Source organism: Rhamphochromis sp. 'chilingali' (assembly GCF_963969265.1).
Source record: "Rhamphochromis sp. 'chilingali' genome assembly, chromosome: 4".
Lineage (NCBI taxonomy): Eukaryota > Metazoa > Chordata > Actinopteri > Cichliformes > Cichlidae > Rhamphochromis > Rhamphochromis sp. 'chilingali'.
This window is the reverse complement of record NC_137948.1, coordinates 21,039,360-21,060,496: the sequence shown is the minus strand read 5'-3', so window position 1 is coordinate 21,060,496 and position 21,137 is coordinate 21,039,360. Positions and strand designations below refer to the sequence as shown.

The 21,137-nt window shown below is 42.4% G+C and overlaps 1 protein-coding gene across 5 annotated transcripts in view; it reads right to left on the bottom strand.

The window, feature by feature from the left end:
• Positions 1 to 21,137, bottom strand: part of apbb2b (amyloid beta (A4) precursor protein-binding, family B, member 2b) — a 58,892-nt gene that overhangs the window by 17,674 nt on the left and 20,081 nt on the right. For all 5 annotated transcript variants that reach the window (XM_080881330.1, XM_080881326.1, XM_080881328.1 and 2 more), the window contains exons 3-10: positions 20,975 to 21,032; positions 14,351 to 15,391; positions 6,271 to 6,515; positions 5,149 to 5,280; positions 4,562 to 4,630; positions 3,686 to 3,736; positions 2,601 to 2,686; positions 2,239 to 2,299 (exon numbers count right to left, since the gene is read on the bottom strand). In XM_080881330.1, the coding sequence (XP_080737456.1) occupies positions 2,239 to 2,299; positions 2,601 to 2,686; positions 3,686 to 3,736; positions 4,562 to 4,630; positions 5,149 to 5,280; positions 6,271 to 6,515; positions 14,351 to 15,391; positions 20,975 to 20,990 (1,701 nt within the window). In that variant the 5' untranslated portion in view covers positions 20,991 to 21,032. The remainder of the gene's footprint in view (positions 1 to 2,238; positions 2,300 to 2,600; positions 2,687 to 3,685; positions 3,737 to 4,561; positions 4,631 to 5,148; positions 5,281 to 6,270; positions 6,516 to 14,350; positions 15,392 to 20,974; positions 21,033 to 21,137) is intronic.

The window sequence follows — 21,137 nt, the reverse complement described above, 5'->3', positions numbered from 1 at the left end:
ATGTCACCAAGATGCCTAGCAAAGCTAAAATGACCCATTTGTTGTATTTATGCACATGTAACACTTTGTAAAAGTATCGTATCATTTTCATTTCACTACTGTAAAATCTAATTTAGCAAATCTTTTGATATATCCAATTTATATTGATATTTGTAGGTTCAATATTACATTACAACACATCACTTCACACATGACCTTAAGAAGGGACTATATCAAAAGTTCAATGATAAATAACTCCATAAATGTACATAAGGCAATGTATCTTGGGCATGTATCAGTGTGTTTAATTCATGGCAAATTATTAAACAACCAATCACCTGCAAGAAAAGTGCTCATAAAATTAAATGAAATTTTCTTCTCTCAATCTATCAAAATAAGGGATGATATGTAAAAACTGTCATATGTCTTATAAATACCTCACGAAACTGGGTGGGAAATGGAAAAAAAAACAAAAAAACAAAAAACTTATACAGTATATATATATGATAGTGTGCAAATACCAACATGCATAGGTACATGCATAAATGTAATGAATGTGTACAAGTTTTTGTGCTTTGTTGTCCGTACATTTTGTGGTTGTTGTGGATTGTGTTCATTTATTTTAGTCTCACTGGAATTTGCTGCAGCTTATGACAGAATGCAGTGGGTGTGAGTAACACTGCAATTTAAAATTTAACTTATGGCCCAAGGTAGGGCTGGGCGATATGACCCAAAATTCATATCTCGATATTTTTTAGCTGGATGGCGATATAAGATATATATCTCGATATTTTTTTAAGCCATAAAGTAAGAACAAAAAGAGAGTTCTTAGTCAAAGCTGTGTCCCAGATGTCACACAGGCACTTTTATTAACATACAGCACAGATGTACATGAAAAATTACTCAAAATTAAATTATGAGCATTCATTAAATAATAATGCTCCATAAATAAAAGAAAACAAGGTTGTTTTTGTGCTAAACAAAGAGCTCACAATTGTGCGGTCAAAATGTAAACTAAAAGACGCTGAGCGTAATAACAAAGACAGACAGATTTCACAGCAGCTCTATTTCCAAGTTTTACTGTGTGACTGACAGCCTGGAGTTTGAAATCCGCTTCATAACCACGTACGTCTCTTACAGGTGCTATTTATGGTCCTTATACACACACAATACGCTAATATTACGTTGAAGCACAGTACGTATCACTCCGCGAAGCTCCTCGGTAGCCGTAATGCGCCGACAATCTATCAAGCGGTGCAGCTCCGTAGCTGACCAAAGTCGTACTCAAACATTTTTGACAGATTGCTGAGCGCCGTGTACCACATAAAATCGGTTCGCGGCCATCAAGCACAACCAGAATTCATACATAAGGCGCGCTGTCAACTTTTGAGAGAATGAAAGGATTTTAGGGTTAGCGCGGTTAGCTCGTTAGCGCGGTTAGCTCGTTAACACGTTGACGCTGTCCAGCCCCACGCATGGGGCGATGCGCAGTAACTCGTTAACGGAGATTTGCCGTGTCCATCTTGTCGCTCCCTGCACGTGAAGCGATGGGGGAGAAGGGGGAGTTGTCTTCAGTGAAGGCGAGGCGGAGTAACGTTGCGTAGAGACAAAAGTGGACGAAAGAGAGGCAAACTTGCGGCTCCACAACTATAATTATAACGTAACATAGACTATATCGATATAAAGGATATTGTCACATCTTATATCTCGTATAAAAATATATCGATATGTTTTAAAAACTCGATATATCGCCCAGCTCTAGCCCAAGGTGACCTTTTGCAAATGAATGCCACCCTCCACAGTAGTAAGTTTTACTGAGCCTGAGACTCCTTAAAGGCTTAAATGTCTCATTTGAATTTCTGGTTTGGATGCTTAAAGAGGGTCCACCACTGCACACTTGTATTTTCCTCTTCCACCACTGGGGGGCAAGCTTTCTCTTCTTTCAACAACAGCAGCAGATCATGAGTGCTGGAAAGCCGAGTGTAACTTTAACCATTTAAAGGAACTTTAGACACTGAAAAAATTGAAGTACTTTTATAAAAAAGTAGCGTGTTTGGCACTTAAATTCTAAAATGATCTTTTAACCTACTTCATACCATTTTTTTTTTTTTTTTTTTTTAAATATAGAGGCAACAGCTACATAACAACCTCACCTGATTCAGCCTGTCCTGTGTCTAAGACCACACATTATAAAGACATTCGAAGGCCAGTGCGTAATGCTGACCTTCATGTATATAAAGTTTAGAAAAAGGGTTTTACCTTTGCCTCGGGGTCACTGTTAATACTGCTGGATTCTTCTTCTTCTGCTGCTGGACGGCTCCTGAAAATAGTTTAAACATAAGAGAACTATTAGCTGCTTTGTTAGCAAGGTTTCTGTCTGATGTGTGAATTTACAGAAGCTACAAGCAGGCGATACATTAGCAGAACATGGACCCTTTTCCTGAAGAGAGGATCTAACTGGCTGCTTTGACTGAACCTGTTACACTTTAATTAAATACAATCTCCAAGAAACAAAGAAGAGATTAAAATACAGGACAATCTGTTTAATAACTGCAGCTCTGGAGGCTTTCAGAGATTCATGCACAGAAGCTGGATGGATTTGTGTGTCTTCTGTATTTTACCTTAGCTTGAGTGACGCGTAGCGAAGCGTAGCACCCTCAAACTCTTTCAGACTGGGGTCCGGGTTCACTGTGGCTGCCTGCAGGTCCTGATGCACATATGTGAAAATCATAGCAAAATAAGCCTCTGTATCCAGCAGGGGTTCCACCCTAGAGCATCTTTTACACATGCAACCTGGAATACTGTATGAGAATATAAACCGATTGTGTCTTCTGTCACTGAAACACTCTCCTGAATTAAAAAAACAAAACAAAACTGAATGATCCAACAGGAGTAAGTGCAGCCAGATAAGATCCTGATGAAGACATCCAGATTTAACAACAAGAAGATGAGCTGGCATTATCCTTTTAATGTTAATATGGATGTTCCTTATGGATTCCTACTGTTTTTTAAAAAATAAAAATAAAAAAAAATTACTCTATCTTCTCGTGTGGTTGTATTTCTTCCTCAGTCCTCCTAAAAAAAAAAAAGATCATTTTCACAGGCTTGCTGGTCATTTTGCTCCAGCGAGATATGTGGCAATGTCCAAAAATATTACCGCTATAAACTGAAACACCTATGTGTACCCGTCATAAAATTCATGGGGCACAAGCTCCTGTGGTAGAGGCGCTACAAGACACGAAATAGATGTAAATTCTGACCCTTCAGCGTGAATGCCAGCATGCATCCAAGTGTGGAGCGAATGCTGCTGCCGGATGGATAAATGGCATTGGTGTGTTATGTGTAATGGGGCATGCTGCATTCAGAAAGAAAAAGGTTTATGTGGTATGTACACACACTGGTGTGTGTGACTACGCAGTCAGATCTGTGCCACCAGAACAGAAAGATGAAAATATATTACTGGCGTATGTAAAGAAAGAAACAACCTAATGTGTCGCTGGAGTGGAGTAAACAGACATGTTCTTACACATCAGGCATGATCAGAGGCTGCGGTTTGTGCAGATATTTTTATGTTAAAGCATCAGCCACGCATGCTTTTTGCCCAGGCAGTGAACTTTAGCACAGGATGTATAAATGCACACACTCAAATAGCTGGTGAGGTTAGACCAAGAACAAGACTCACTGACACCGAGTGCATTATACTTGCCTTCCACATTTCACTATCAATTTTTCCGCCAAATTCACTCCACACCTGTTTCTATATTTGGCGTTAAGACACAAACACACACACACACACACACAGTGGCGGGTCAAGGATTGAGAGTCAAAGGTTGGGTGGAGAGGGGGGCAAGGGGATAAAGACAGAACAATGTTGTTAGCTAACCAGCTTACTCTACACTCAGACGGTGTTGCAATAACGAGCAAAGCAGCAAAACGTTTCCTAAATAAAAGTAAAAGGGCCAAGAAGAGTCCAACGGGACTTTCCGGGTTTTCCCCGATTTGTTTTGCTCCCATTGAACATTCACCTCGCTACTGAGAATCTGTCGATTCTTGATTAGTAGAATGTAAGCGACACAAACATACAGGACCCATCAGCAAGTGTTTAGACCGTGACACCATTTCTGTTGTTTTCAAGCTTTACTACAGCACAAAGATACAGTAATTACACTGAAAGTGTGCAAAGAGATGACAAAAAGTAGAAAAAGACATCAATATAACTAGAAAATCATTATAAAAGTCACACTACTAAAAGCTATAATACTAGATGTTATAGTGACTGCAGCTGATGTCCAATGACCATTACACTTGTTCCCAGTCTTTGCCCCTTGAAAGCTTACTAGGAGCTCTCTTCTGAACTGAGGGGTGAGTCTCTGGTTGTCAAATGTTGTCTTTATGGGGGAAAGCATGCTGAAGTACAAGGTTAAATCAGTGTCAGAGTCCAAACACTTATTGACTGCTCTATATATGATACAAGGAGTCAAATACAGTAATATACACGTACGGGTGCAGAGGAATTATTTACAGAACTAAGAAAAAAGTGAAAAAAGATGCTACAAGTCTGAGGGCAGATTGGGACTCCTACCTTTTCCTCATCTTCGTGACGCTGAGAGCGACACTCTTGATCCACACCCTGCAGAGACGTGGAGCGCGGCTAAAGAGACATCAGAGAGAGAAATGATGAGACTCTGTTTAGTGACATCCTGCTGCACCATGTTGGTCCGTCTGCCATTTTAGCTTTTGTGCAGCTGGGTGATACTCGAGCAGTCTGGAGGTCGATCGCATCAGATGGATGTGCCAGAATCAGATTGAGGCACATCCATCTGTCAACATCAGTCCATTCTCACTGGATCAATATTTTATCTACATGGGGCCGCTCTCTATCCATCTCCTTTCCTCTCTACATTTCCACCTATCATTCTACATGATTGACTGATTGATCGGCTCAGTGTTCTTGTATTCTGCTACCAGACTGGAGTGTTAACAGTGCTCTCCCTCTCACTCCCTTTGCCCAGCTGCCTACATTTAAATAAAACTATATTGAAACCCAGACAAATGCACTGCGCCGTTTAAAACTGGCACATGGAAGCGTGAAAATAACTCTTGCAAACCGCGATGAACATCACAGACTCCTGTGAAGTACAATGTAACACAAAAACGACGGTGGCTTACAAAGTAACAGCTGTTCACAAATCCACATGTGGGGAGTGTGGGCTCGTGAGTGGACAGAGGCTCCACTGAGCTGTCAGAGGTGGTGCTGCCCGAGCGAGTCGACCCCCTGAAGAAGATCTCGGCCTGGCATGACTGTAAGCGCATGGAAACACAGAGGTATTAAAAAAATAAAGACACACTGTTTAATCCATATTTATTGGAGTCAACAATGATTAATGGATTCAAGAAATCCATTTTTTCCCATCTTGTTTAGGGAAATGCTCGTCATTTGCACTTGACAGAATTACTGTCGGCAGCACCGACTGGTCCTCATGTCAGTTGCATAAATACAAATTGTAAAAATACCTGTTCATGAAAACTCACAGCAGCATTAAGTACAAGTCATGTACATATTATTCTGAGAACAGCAGCACAGAGTGCTTAATTCACTTCCAACACAGGTGTTATTACAGTTTTCCTCATAATTATTCTGTGCTGTGTGCGCTTTTGTTGATTTATGCTAATCCAAAGCTCAAAATAAACATTTTCATTTTAACCGCTGTGACATTTCCAGTTTTATTAATGCTTAGCTGTTATTAAGAGTTGAGGAGTTTCATTATCAACTAAATTGCATTGTAGCCAGTAATAGATACACTACCTTCACTGCATTAAAGTTTGACTTTATTACTTTGTTTTTAAATCAAATTGTTTGACTGCATTACTTTCCCTTCATCTCTTCATGTATGCTGTGAGCTGATTGCCTTCGTCAGAATCTATTCTCAACTACAAAAAGAAAGGTGTGCTGTGGTATCTGGCACCAAGATGTTAGCAACACATCCTTTAAGTCCTGTAAGTTGTGTGAGGTGGGGCATCTGTGGATCGGACTCATTTCTCAAGCAAATCCTACAGATGCTAAATTAGATTGAAATCTGGGGAATTTGAAGGCGGGGTCAACACTTTAGACTCGTTGTTGTGCTTCTCAAACCATTCCTGAATCATTTTTGCTGAAAGAGGCCATAGCCATCAGGAAAGACCGTTTCCATGAGAGTGTGCACATGGTCTGCAGTAACGATTAGGTAGGTGGTACGTGTCAAATTAACATCCACAGTGGTCATAATGTGAAGTCTGATGCATGTCCCTCACCTCGTGGTCTGGAGTGGGTGAGGGGCTGAGTGAGCCCAGGGAAGGTTTACGTGGTGTTGAGGCTGAGTGATCACCCAGGGCCGTGGACTCCATCTGTCCAGGGGGTTGTGGATGAGTGGCGGGCCGTTCCCACTGAGTGGTGCCTGTAGGAATGTGCCAGTAGTAGATACCAGCCATGTCTGTAATCTTTTTCCATCCTGGAGGCAGGTCGGGGTCTGTCTGGAATGACTGCTCGCTCCAAATATCTGGTGGAAGAAAATTGTGAATGGATGGATGGAGGGTGTAGGGCCATCATTCTCCTGCTCCGTTTCCCCCAAAACTTCCCGTCTCTGTGGCTGTTTTTGCACCATACAGTTAATTCAAAGTGAACCCACATTGAGCTACGTCAACAGCTGAGCTGGATTACCGGCATCTGCTGCACCTGTCCCTTTTAACCAACCATATCTCCATGTGCACAAGAACGCCTGTAAAGCACTTCTGTAGCATTTGTTAAACAAAGCCCTACACACTTTTTAAATGAAAGATATCACACGGGCAAAAAAAAAAAAAAAAAGAAAAAAATATCAAACACAGATATCAGGATTTCTCTTACATCTAAAGCAGCTGAGACACTTTCTCAATGAGCGACCCACTCAGTACTTAAAACATATTACAGTTTATTCAGCGTGACACAAATGAGGAATTGTTCTTCACTGGCCCTGGTAATTGTGTTAGCTTCTTCACTGAACCCTGTTTTAGAGAAATGTGCCGCTTGATTTCCATGGGTGTGTGATCCGTTGTTCTTCAATTTAACCTTAAACTCCTTGTAGTACCAAATTATCCTACCTATGGTATCTTGGAGCTTCTAACAGTAGAATGGGAGGCAGAGCCTTCCGTTATCAGGCTTGTGGACCATCTACCAGTCTAAATTCAGAGACATCCTCTTTTCAACTCAAAACTTTCAGGTGACCCCGATCTCTCAGTTATGCTGTTATAGGCTCCCAAAGCAATAGGACTTCCTGCGAGCATTTCCTCTCCACCCACCATTAAATTGTGTCTCATCTCTCCCATAGTGGTGACGTTTTCCCCTTCACATTTTTATACATTGGAAAGCTATAGGTTAAATATGATCAAAGCAACATAGTAGTTAAACTTCATACACAAAGCTGTTCATTGTTCGATATACAGCCTAATGAAGTGGAAAGAAGAGGGGCAATACTCAGTAACAGTAAAGTGCATAGAATTAAATACTCATGAAACCCTGTGGAGAAGGCAGGATTAGGACCCAGACGCAGGACTCATGAGACAAGAAATGACCTCAAAACAGCTTTAATGGTTGAGTCTTCCTTAAATACCCAAAAAAAAACCAAAACCCCTAAACAGGAGCCAAGAATACAAATCCAGGACTATAAGGAAGCACACACAAAAAAAAAGAGAGAGCACACAGTATAGGGGACGACAATAAATACACACATGGTAATGAGAGAAAAGGAAACAGGTGGGAAATACAGCAGCAACAAATCAAGAATAACGAGACAGGGGAAGTAAAACTAGAGACAAGAGACAAAAGACTACCAAAGTAAGACAAGGACTAACAGATGGCAGACTCACACATGTGAAAATGACATAGAAATACCAGAAATATGGACAGAAGACTGAAGAAACAGAATGAGAACAGAAACAGGGATTAACAAACTAGTGAAGGAACTAAAGACACAGATAACAAGAATTTCATGAGAACCTAAAAAAAGCAGAATTACCATCATAAACAGAAGGCTACAGAGCTTGACGGCTACAGAGCTTAAGGACTTGAACTGGAACAAAGAAGTAACACGAAAGGGAACTCGTATCAGCAATAAGGAAAAAAAAGAACCATAAACCTTTAGAAATACCAGAAAGCCAGATTATCAACAATACAGAACAAAGAACTCTAATACACAGAAAACCTTAACATCAAAATCCCAGGTCCCAGACATAAGATAACACAGACTCCATATTGACTGATCATGGTTATGCGTGCACCATCACCACAAATGTCTCTTTGTCTAATTTCAACCAGAAATAAACTTTTCTGAGTGCTGTACGGGCTTAGTAAAGTTAATTTGTTTTTTAAATGAGCTTATAAATAAAGTGCTGTACTAATAAAATGAATAAATCAGAGCAAGAAAATACAGAAAAAAGTAAGACAAGGAAAAAAAAAAAAAGTAAAAAAAAGTGTCAAAAGCTCAAAGGATGTGTTTTACAGGGGGCTTTAAACATGTCAAGTGTTGGTGAGGTCCTAATGGTGAAGAGGCGACTGTTCCAAAGTTGAGATGCAACTACAGCAAACGTCTCATCTGTGCTTTAGTCTGCTTCTCAGAATGTATGCATGTGCAGATTTATGTGAAAATTAAACTTTCCTCCACCAACAGAACACAACATCAGCAAACAGAGCAGATGTCTGTTAGCATAATTTATTGGGCAGTGATATATTTAGAGGAGCTACAGCTGTTACCTTGAAAACACATGTGCGCACACAAACACACACTCTGTGGAGATGGAGTACTTAAATTAATTTTTCTTCACTCTTGGACTAAAAGTCATCTCATGTGAAGGTTGCAGTTTCCTGGCAGCATGCACATGCACACGCACGCACGCACGCACACACACACACACACACACAGTGAAGTATTGATGGGATCTTTGTGTTCCTGTGTGGAGATGATGTCGTGGCAGACGTAGTAAAGACGATCCCAAACTCTGTTGGGGGTGTAGCAACTCATAAAAGTGATATAAGCTCCAAGGGGCCGGTCAGCTGGTGCTGCATGTATTTATGTACGTTTGTGTGATTGCAAGGCGTTCTTGAACTGCTGACCATGCTGATGAAACGCAGCGAGTGGGCCCGTTGCCACGACAGCAGGCCATATGTCATTGTGACAACGGGGTCGGGCCAGACTGTGATGGCACTCAGACACACATGCGTGCACACACAAGTTATTAAGACTCTCAAAGAGCATAAATCATAGAAAATATAGAAAAACGCACTCGCTGGGAGATAAGGACATCCTTTAGGGTGGTGCACTGACTGCTGGGAGTTGGAGTCTTGAGAATGAAAAATAGGTCAGAGCAAATAAAACTACAAGAGAGAGAATCTGAGCGTCTCCATCTGCTTTGAGCGAGAGGAAAGATGGTGACTTAGAATGGGTGCCAGCATGAGATGACTACTGGATGTGGATTAATGCATCTGCATAAACAAAATTAGAGAGAAACACTGAAAGAGAAAAGAGAGGAGATCTCTGGCTGGAAAGGTCTGAGGGCTACACAATGACTCAAAGTTATCAGTGTCACTCTCGGCAACGGATGTGGCAAGTAAGGAAACGGCATTAGGAGACTTGGTGTGCTTGCACAGATACTGTTAAAGTGCACCTACGCAGCTGGTGGAAATGGGGACCTACGTAGCAGTTAGCCTGTGATAGCCTCGGTTAGCATGCAGCTGCATGCCAGAGTACAGTTGAGCAGGGGGAGGGGGAGAGCTGCAAGCTTCTGGAGCAAAACACATACAGACACCACACCACACATGCACACCAGCATTGACATATTAACACAGCATGAACCAACCAAACTGTTTCTGCAGATGATGTCATTACAGAAATAAACTTCATCCCCATGTAGGAAGACACAGACACATGCATGCTCAGACAGCATTGAAACTCAAAGACAACAGTCCAGCTTCCGGCCAACTCTGTAAAAATGCACCTACCCTCGTAATTGACAATCACAATGGCCAGCATGTAGTCTTTTCCCAGCATCATAGTTAGCTAGCTGCCTCTCATACAGCAAAACCCAATGCTGTAACCAAAGAGAGAAGCCCAGACAGAGATGGAAAGAGAGAGAAGGAAGCAGAGATCAGAGTGAGGGGGACACCGCAGCAGAGGGGGTGAGGAGACCAAGAAGGGAGGGAGAGAGAGAGGAAGGGAAAGAGAGAGAAAGAGAGAGAGAGGAGGGGGGACAAATCAAGGCAGAGAGGTAGAGAAAACATGACGTGACGAGAGAGGCAGTAGGAAAAAAAATGGGGAGAAAGAGTGAATGAGAGGAGGAGCAAAAAAAAAAAAAAAAAGGATGGAGAGCCTGCGACTGAGGAAAACAGGAGTGAAAGACAAACATTTATACGGGGGGGGGGGCTGTTTCCCCCTGCAGGCGAGCTGTGTTTGCTGCTTGTCTCTCCCCTCTCTATCTAGAGCATCAGCCACATCAACAAGAAGACAAAACAAAACAAAAGAAAAAAAAAAAGCTCTACCCTCCCTTTCCTGTTCAAAACCAAACATGCAGCCGGGGCACATGGAAGGAGGCTAAAATGTGGCACAGTCATCCTTATCGAATTTCTAGGTTTATTATTTTCTCCCTCTTTTTCAGCCTCTCTTGGTTGTCCTGGCAACCTCCAAATCGGCTTTTATTCAGCATCTCATCCAGTGGAGGTGCGAGGACGAGGTGGGTCAGAGAGGTAGAAAGACATGTAACTGTCTCAAACACACTTTGAGCATCACGCGTTGCTTTTTGGCACTAATCACCATTCAGTTATACTGTGCTTGAGTTAAGGGACCAACCTGGCCGAACACTGGTGGACATGTAGTTGTCCCCTGTCACCACAGCCAGTAACTGTTTCCTACAATGGTTGGGCAATGGTTGTTGGTCCTTTAGCTTAGCTACTAGCTTGAGTCAGAACAGAGCAGGAACTTTAATTTTGTTTGCTCTTTGTGGTGAACTCCACTGTTCTCCACTGCTGCTCTAATCAGCATAGGTTTTTGGACAGACTACACAGTTGCATGTCCCAAAATACTTCAACTACCTACACAAACTATCATGAATGCTGTACCATGAAATCTGTTTTACAGCACAGGATGTTATGTGATAATGTTAGACTTCTATAAATAGGGCTTGAAGGACCCTCTTAGACTCTGTATGCAGAGTGTGTGTGTGTTTTGACACCTTTGTGGGAAAACAGGGTCATACCAACCCTCTAGCCCACAATCCCCACAGAGGAATCTATCACACTGCTGGGAAAACAACACAGATTTGTCAACGTGAGTTTGACAAAAGCAGATAGGGGGCACTACAGTATGGGCAACTAGGAGTTGGATAGATACACTATACTGCCAAAAGTACTCTCTCATCTGCCTTCACACGCACATGAACTTGAGTGAAATCCCATTCTTAAATCATAGGGTTTAATATGACGTCAGCTCACCCTTTGCAGCTATAACAGCTTCAACTCTTCTGGGAAGGCTTTCCGGAGGTTTAGGAGTGTATTTCCGGGAATCTTTTCACTATTCTTCCAGAAGCACATTTGTGACACTGAGAAGGCCTGGCTCGCAGTCTCTATTCTAATTCATCCCAAAGGTGTTCTATCAGGTTGAGGTCAGGTCTCTTTGCAGGGCAGTCAGACTCGCTCATCCATGTATTTATGGACCTTGCTTTGTGCACTGGTGTGCAGTCATGTTGGAACAGGAAGGGATCATCATCAAACTGTTCCCACAAATTTTGGAGCATGAAATTGTCCTAATGCAGTCAGGGAAGTACCGTTTTCCTGGAAATAGCTAAACCCAGAGTCATGCGTCAGATTGTCAGACAGAGAAGCATGATTCGTCAGTCTAGCAAACACGTCTCCACTGCTCTACAATGCAGTGGTCGCATGCTTTACACCACTGCTTGGTGATGTAAGGCTCGGATGCAGCTGCTCATTCATGGAAACTCATTCAATGAAGCTGTCTAGTCACTGTATTTCAGCCAAGCTGAAGCCCACATGAAGTTTAGTGGTCCTGCGACCTCTGCACACTATATGCTTCAGCATCCGCTGACTCCAGTCTGGGATTTTACGTGGCCTACCCCTTGTGGCCGAGTTGCTGTCGTTCCTAATCGCTTTCACTTTGTTATAATACCACTAACAGCTGACAGTGGAATATTTAGTAGCAAGGAAATGTCACAACCAGACTTGTTGCACAGGTGGCATCCTGTCATGATACCATCCTGGAATTCATGTAGCGCCTGAGACCGACCCATTCTTTCACAATGTTTGTATAAGCAGTCTGCTTGCCAAGGTGCTTGATTATATAGGCCTGCGGGGATGAAAGTGACATATACAATTTAACTAGTCATTTGCTTCCTTACTGAGCTCCTCACTACACACATCATGGTCCTGGTTCTCTTTTTTAAATGACATTGCAAATAAGCAAAGATGGATCTGAAAGACTGTTACTTTCGTTTATTAATTTTCTGTATAGAAACAGGTATGTAATATGAACAGTGCCATACACGCCAGCATTTATAGCCTTAGCTAATTTGCGATGCACATCCCTAGATGGGCTTTTATACACAATGAAATCCTGGACAAATGAACACATGAAAATGTAATCCTGAAATCCAGACAACACGACAGTAAAACTGTAAAAATGCAAGCTGCTGGTATTCCAACTTGTAGAGAAATGAGTTACACAGATGCTCAGAGCTTTCAACTTGAGACTGTGAGTCATCAGAAAGCCAAAAAAAAAAAAAAAAAAAAAAAAAAAAGCAGCAGTACAACTCACAGACTCAGAAAGACGGCACTGTTTACAGCCGAGACCACAGCCTCTTCTTTCTGTTAATCTGGAGGCTTTGTTTATATGACAAGCTATGAGGAACACTAAAGTGCCCATATGGTTATGTTGCAGGACCGGCTGCTGTTCTGCAGGAGCACGGATGTGTTTTGCTCGTCTTACACTAAACCACAAGTTTTAAGTGCCCAGAGAAAAACTCCATACCCAGATTTTAACATAACGCTGGCAAAGAACAACAGTGAACTGAAGAGACCTGCAGACGTAGCCAACATGCAAATACAAGAAAGCAAGAGACCCGCAACAGATGGAGACTCTCAAACTCTAAATATCACGCAAAAGTTTATCCTCACAGCTTTGTAACAATGAATAATAACAATATTAATAATAGTTCATTAGATGGCAAAACTGAGTAGCTGTTTGCAATCTAAACAATACCATTTTTCCCAGATATTTTATATCTAAAGGTTTAAACAGAGAAATTATCTACAAAGTAACCAAAGACAGAGAAGAAACATACAGATGTAAAGTAGGGCTACATCTGATTTCTTTTCTATGTCTATATATTAAATATTAGTCAGCGTCATCATTATGCCCATCATTACAGGATGAGAGGAACAGAAATTGAACAACTAAGAATATCTCAGTCACTCTGTGTCTCAGGGATATTACTTTTTCTGTATTTTAATTAGTTTTTAAGTCAACTTCTAGAGTTGCGCTTCTTTCAGTTACATTTTTATTTAAAATTGTTCAGTATAAGTCTTAATTAGTTTTCATTTTTAAAGTTCAGGATTTGCACACATAGGGAAGGTAATTATTGTAGTTGTTAAAACTAAAACTATGTTAGACTAACAGCAGACTACAGCTTTTCTCTTGACCCAGCTTACAGGTTCTTATGGAAAGGTTATCCATTATCTAATATTTGCAGAGACCAGATGCTCGTATTCACAGATATATAATAGAGATGAAGCTCAAGGTAGCTGATCAATACAGACGAATACAAGTGCAACAGGGGAGAGGAAAGCAGCTCCATTCTGTGGAGCTTTAAGATGAGGGGGGAAAAAAAACATCTAACACACCAAGATATTGGCAGCTAGTTTATGCATTAAGTTAAGCCTGGTTCACACACATATGATCAGGATGAAGCTGGAAACAGGACACAGCTGATCTGGCACACCAACCCCCATGAGGTTACAAGGGCACTTCCTGTGCCTGAGGGATTCTGGGAGATTTACTGGAGGCTGGAGTTTTTGTTATTCTTTTTAAGCAATGCTTGAGCTCTGCATATCCATGAATGGACACACACACTCTCAGATGTGCACGCACACACACTCTGGGTAAATGGAAAAATGTCATCAGTAGAGAGGACGGTGAAACCGCTAAACAGCAGGAGGGGGAAAACCCTCCAAAACAAAACATACCACAGTAGCTGACATAAGACTCACATAAAAACTACACTGAATATTTGTAAATATCAGTAACGTTTGCTGCATTAAGGCTTCATGGGCTCTGTGTGTGTCTGTCCGTGTGCGTACCTGTCTCCTCTGGCGAGTTGCTCTCCTGGGACAAGGTAGTCCAGCTCAACTCTTCGTCACTGGGGTTCAGATTCTGGATGCGGTTCAAAGCACAGTCTGTCTTTGCGCCAGTTCTTCTGTCCTTCTTCGTCTCTGGAGAGGAGGATGAGGAGGAAGAGGAGGGGCAGGAGACCATGGAGAGCAGGGGAGTGTCTTCTGGACTGGCTTGCTTGGGTGGGGAAGGAGGAGGGGGTACTGGAGAGTTCTTGCCAGATTTGAGGAGCTTGAGGTTGGAGTGGAGGTCAGAGATGAGCTCCAGGCCTGGAGAAACTTTGTGGTTCTTCACAGGGGGTTCACTGTCTACTGTCAGTAAAGGCTTCGTCTCCTCATCTTCCTCTCCCCCCACCATCTCATCTTCCTCGATCTTCATCTTTAACATAATTTCCTTCTCAGACAAGATGCTGATGTCATTGGTGTCCTCTGAGTCAAAGTCCAAATCAGCCGTGCTGCTGCTCAGTTTGAGCTCCACAGTAGTGTTTATGTTACAGTCCAAGTCAGGCTCTGTCGTCTGCTCAGCCTCTACATCACTGTGAGTATCTGGGTGAAGGTTGGCATCTTCCTCTCGATCATTATTAGTAAGAGTGCGACTGTCTTGTTCCTCTGCCACGTTGACATTAAGGTCATCTGCTATTATTTCTGAATCCATCAAATCAGGGTCAGTTGTGTTTTTGTTGTGGTCCTGGCCAGCTTTACGAAGCTGGTTCACCCCATTCTTTGCTAGTTTGGGATTGTTGGGAGTGGAGGACTGTGACGGGGATGACGATGGAGATGATGATGCCGATGAGGGCGGCACCACTTCACCGAGGCCCATGGCGGCCTGGATGCTGGTAAGCGCATACTTCTTCCGACATTTGGGAGGAGTGGCGGAGCCTTGTTTGATGACATCGCTGGTGAGGAGCTGGTTGTGTGAAGAGCGAAGGCTGAGTGAGGTGGGGGGCGTGGCGGCAGGGCCGTTACGATTGGTCACGTCTACTGACATCATCGTTGCACCAGACAGATCACCTGAAGCAGAAAAAAATAAATAGTGAATTTAAAAACCTAAATATCCACGTGTTAATACACAGACAACACACAGGTGAGACATCACTGTCAATAACATCTATATGTTTGTTAAAAAAAAAAAAATTACTATTTCATTTTCTTACATATTATGTTAATTTATTCATGCTGCTGCCAATATCGACTGTTAGGTTCTCCATTTGCATTCGCTGCGTGTGGCACTGCATGTGTGTCTTCAACCTCATCCATTAGCGTGGACTTAATTTTGCCAATATTTTTACTTGTTTTTATCCCAGAAACTAGCAAAACCAGGAACATTGCTGCTGTACATCCACACAATGGATTTGAAATGGAAAAAATCAAGACGTGAATGAGCAGGTGGACTTTCAGCTGAAATTCAAGCTTTTTAAACAGGCACGCTTAGTTGAGCTAAGGTCGGACCCATGGGTTGCTTTTGTAGTGCGTTTTGAGTTATTATTGATCTGTAATATAGATAACCATAGCTTTTGTGGGATCTGGGCAGATACTTCAAGCAGCAGTCATATCACGATAGACTCAGATGCATAACATGCCCGCGCCATAACACCACCTTACCACGATGGACAGATGTGGTACGCCTCCAGTCTTCTAAATACTGTTCTGTTGCCACCGTTTTCATACACATTCCAGTTGATTTAATCCTTTCAAACAGTATTTTGATCTTTTCTCTGATCTAAACTCTGATCTCATGTTTCTATTTAAGCGTCAGTGGTTTGCATCTTGAGGTAAACTCTCCGTATTTACATTCATGAAGACGACTGTTGATTGCAGACTTTGGACTATGACACCTTATCGCCTACAAGAATGCTCTTGGCTTGGCCAAATGGTGCAAAGGGATTTTGTTTACTCCACTTTAATTATCTTCTGTCGTCTTTGAGGCCTTTTGCTGTTGCTGAGCTGGCCAGTGCATTCCTTCTTTTTGAGAATGCTCCAAGAGTGGTGGTTAAATCAACAATTAAGTTTCTGCTATCTCTCTGATAGGACTGTTTTGTTTCAAGTCTAATGAAGCCCTCCATCGCTTGCATCAACACCTCTTTGACAGTTCTCATTAAGAGTTATCAAATACAAATTAAACACTTTGATCGTGCTGAATAATGAGGAAACAAAAGACAAGTGGCTATAAAAAGGCTTATCAAACAACTAGCTGATTTTTTTTTTTTTAGCCTGTAAAAAAAAAATGGACATATGGTTTAAAAAAAAAAAAAAAAAAAAAAAAAAAAAGCGGAAAAAGATCAACAACAATTGTGATTCTTAAACTGGCAATGCAATAGTTTTTCGCGCATCTTAAATTTAAGCCAAAAGTATATCCTTTGATTACAGTCTCATTTCAAATCAATTGTGCTGGTGAGAAGAAATAACATTTTAAAAATGGTTTAAAGTCAGGTCCATAATAATAAGTGATGTGCATGTAACAAATTATTAAAAAATATATGTCATTTAAAGATTAATAAGAAAAAGGTCAGCCATCTTCAGCAGTGAATAAAGTCCAGTGACTTTAAGAAAAATACATTCTGTTCTGTTAACTTTTACAGTTTGAGCTGCTACAACATGTCTTTTATTTTTACTCATTAATGCATAAACGCGCTGCTACCAGCAGCTTTTAAAGTGGAATGTGGAGTCACATAAATCCACAGAAGTAAGTAGAAAGTTCTGCAGGTGACCTAATAATACCAAAGCACTAATTTATAAGCACAAAGATGGCGGTTTACTTCATTCTACCGACAACAGCACAAATAATAGCAGGTCAACAACGAGCAGCCTTTTTGAAGAGTCGAGTAATCCACCAAATATTAAAGCCTAAGCGCAGGTTTTACGGGTGTTCGAGAGGCAGCTGAAGGAGAACTGATGTGTTTTGATATAAGGGTGAACTCATCTGTTGAAAATTGATGGGGGCCGTTTAGTCTTGTTGAGACAGCTGTTCATGAGAGATAGTTGAAGTGCAGGATTTATCAGGGGAAAGGCTGCTTTATTAGAAAGACGTTTGCTGTATAAACCTGAGATTTGAATACTGAAATCTGGAAAATTTGGATTTCTGAACACTTGGATACAGGAGAACACAAAACATCTATGCCAGCGGTCCCCAACCTTTTTTGCGCCACGGACCGGTTTATGCCCGACAATATTTTCATGGACCGGACTTTAAGGTGTCGCGGATAAATACAACAAAATAAAACTAGTACCGGTACCGTAAAAAAGAAAATTTATTCATAACACACGTGAAAAGACCCAGGAAAACAGAGTAAACGATAAAAACGATAACAAAATAATGCTGAAAACCGATAAAAACCCTGAAAACTATACATTTCACACCTGAGCCTCAACTCTCGTGGCCCGGTACCAAACGACTCACGGACCGGTACCGGTCCGAGGCCCGGGGATTGGGGACCGCTGATCTATGCACAATTACGAGCATAAATATGCACATTTCTATTGTCTCTGCATGCCAATGTGATCTTGCAGAATTTGTTAACGTACAGAGGTGCACTCCTGCTACATGGTCGACTCTGGATCTACTGTAGACTCAGGATCTCTGACTGGAAGTGTGACTCAAACCCTGAAACACTGCAAACGCACCAGAGCTCACTGTAAAAATGACTTTGCTCCTTATCTTATCCTTGCGATTCTCCTCCTCCCTCCAGCACCCCACACCCAGCTCTGCTTCATTAAAATACCAGCATTACTTAGAACCCAGGATTTGTGGGTCTCTGCTCTAAAACAGAGACTCGGCAAAGAGTCAGAGGTCAGAGCTGAAGCTTTGGTACCCTGCTCACAGCTTTGAGCCATCCAGCCATGCCAAGTACACTCTGATAACATCCTACCCTCTAATCTCAAATAAATGAATACTCCTAACAGCAAGTATCACAGCCACATCTGTCTGTGATACCGTCAGTGTTAAATTCAGAAGAAATTTGCAGTAAACTGCATGCTTCAAACCTTAGTAAGACATGACTGCATGACTGAGGAGGATTAATGGCAAGAAGGCAGCGGGTCCAGATGGCATCAGCTCGAGGGTCGTCAGGTCCTGCGCGGACCAACTGTGTGGGGTGATGGAGCACCTCTTCAACCTGAGCCTGAGGTTGGGAAGAGTCCCACAGCTCTGGAAAACCTCCTGTGTTGTACCAGTGCCAAAGACTTCACGCCCCAAGGACCTCAACAGCTACAGGCCGGTGGCTCTGACATCCCACCTGATGAAGACCCTGGAGCGGTTGGTCCTGGCTCAGCTTCGGCGCCTAATAAGCTCATCACTGGACCCACTTCAGTTTGCCTACCAGCCTGGCATTGGAGCGGATGATGCCGTCATTCACCTCCTACATCGTTCCCTCGCTCACCTGGAGACCGCTGGAAGCACTGTGAGAATCATGTTCTTTGATTTCTCCAGTGCCTTCAACACTATTCTTCCCTCGGTTCTAAAGGACAAGCTGGTGAACTCTGGAGTGGACCATCACCTCACTACCTGGATCCTGGACTACCTCACCAACCGACCACAGTATGTGAGGACTCAGGGCTGTGTGTCGGACAGGGTCGTCTGCAGTACGGGGGCCCCACAGGGAACGGTTCTGGCTCCGTTCCTCATCACCATCTACACTGCAGACTTCTCCCACAATTCCACCCAGTGCTTCCTGCAGAAGTTCTCTGATGACTCTGCAATAGTCGGCCTCATCACTGATGGGGACGACAAGGAGTACAGAGGTCTGACCCAAGACTTTGTGGACTGGTGCCAGCTGAACTACCTCCAGATCAACGCCAGTAAAACCAAGGAACTGGTGGTAGACTTCCGCAGGCACAAGCATTCTCCACTGCAACCACTGAACATCCAAGGTATGGACATTGAGGCTGTGGACAGCTACAGGTACCTTGGTGTTCATCTGAACAACAGACTGGACTGGACTCATAACTCAGACGCCCTCTACAGGAAAGGGCAGAGCAGGCTGTACCTGCTGCGGAGACTCAGGTCGTTTGGAGTGGAGGGCCCACTCCTGAAGAAATTCTATGACTCTGTTGTGGCTTCTGCTATCTTTTATGGCGTGGTCTGCTGGGGCGGCAGCATCTCTGCTGGGGACAGGAAGAGACTGAACAGGGTGATCCGAAGGGCCAGCTCTGTTCTAGGATGCCCTCTGGACCCAGTGGAGGTGGTGAGTGACAGGAGAACGGCGGCTAAGCTGTCATCCCTGATGGACAACATCTCCCACCCCATGCAGCAGACTGTGACAGCACTGAGCAGCTCCTTCAGTGGGAGACTGCGGCACCCACGGTGTGGGACGGAGAGATTTCGCAGGTCTTTCCTCCCCACTGCTGTCAGACTCCATAATAAAGACTTTAACTGATCAAGCACACACATCCATACATATGCAATAATACTAAGTGCAATAATCCTTTCTGTCATCGTTGTATTTTTACTCAGTTGTATATAGTATTTGTATTCTATTTTTATCTTATTGTATATTTATTTTATTTTATTCTACTGTATATAGTATTTTATTTTATTCTATTCTGTACAGTTGTGTACTGTATTTATTCTTATTGTATTCTAATTTTTGCCTCATAACTTTTGCACTGTCCACTTCCTGCTGTGACAAAACAAATTTCCCACGTGTGGGACTAATAAAGGTTATCTTATCTTATCTTATCTTATGAGTCATTGAAATACTTCACTCCAGAAATGCCTAAAAATACATAAGAACAACCTCTAGATTTCAATTTGACCACAACTCTCGTTTATGACGTTTAAATTGTCACCAGATTAGGTGAATGTGGTCACTTTATTTCTTCACTTTGACAAAAAAAAAAAAAGCGGGGTTGCTCGGTTGCACCCCAGAACATGTATAGCAGGGCTGCCCAATCCCGGTCCTCGAGAGCTACCATCCTGCAGCTTTTAGATGCATCCCTACTCCAACACAGCTGAATCAAATGGTTTGATTACCTCTTCAGCATGCCATCGTGTTTGGCAAAGGCCTGATAACAAGCCATTCATTTGATTCAGCTGTGTTGGAGTAGGGATGCATCTAAAAGCTGCAGGACGGTAGCTCTCGAGGACCGGGATTGGGCACCCCTGATGTATAGTAACATATTTTAATATTAAAATATGAGGCCATCTGTCTAAAGCTCTGTCTGAAGCTTAAATGAAACTGGGTCGTTTAACAGGACAATGATCCCGAGCACGTCAGCAAATCTACAAAAGAATGGCTGAAAGAGAAAATAATGAAAGTGTTGCAATGACTCGCAGTACAGACCTCAACCTGATTGAAATGCTGCGGTGGGAACTGGGAGAGGTGTGCAAAAATGACTGCTTCAGTTTATCGAGGTTTGCAGGCAATAAGTAAAGATGACCAGACCAAAATTCCTCCATAATAAATGTGAGAGACTGATAAAGTTGCTCAGAATACAAGTTACAGTCGCTGTAGGTGGTTCAACAAGCTACTGAATCATGTGCTTAGTTTTTCACAGGACTGAATGACTGTACTGTATCAAGAGAATGTTTTTAAGTACTCCAAATTATTTGTTTTTGTGACCCAATAATAAACAGACTGAGGGTGTGTGTGTACGTACCTGACAGGTCTGTCATACACTGGCTGTGGTCACTGTTCAGAGTTATGTGGACTCAGATCTGAGGGGGGGAAAAAAAGAACAAAATGATCAGAAGAAGAATGAAAAGAATTACGAGAAGTTGTTGGATTGCCCACAGAGACCGCATTCATCCATGTGAAACCCA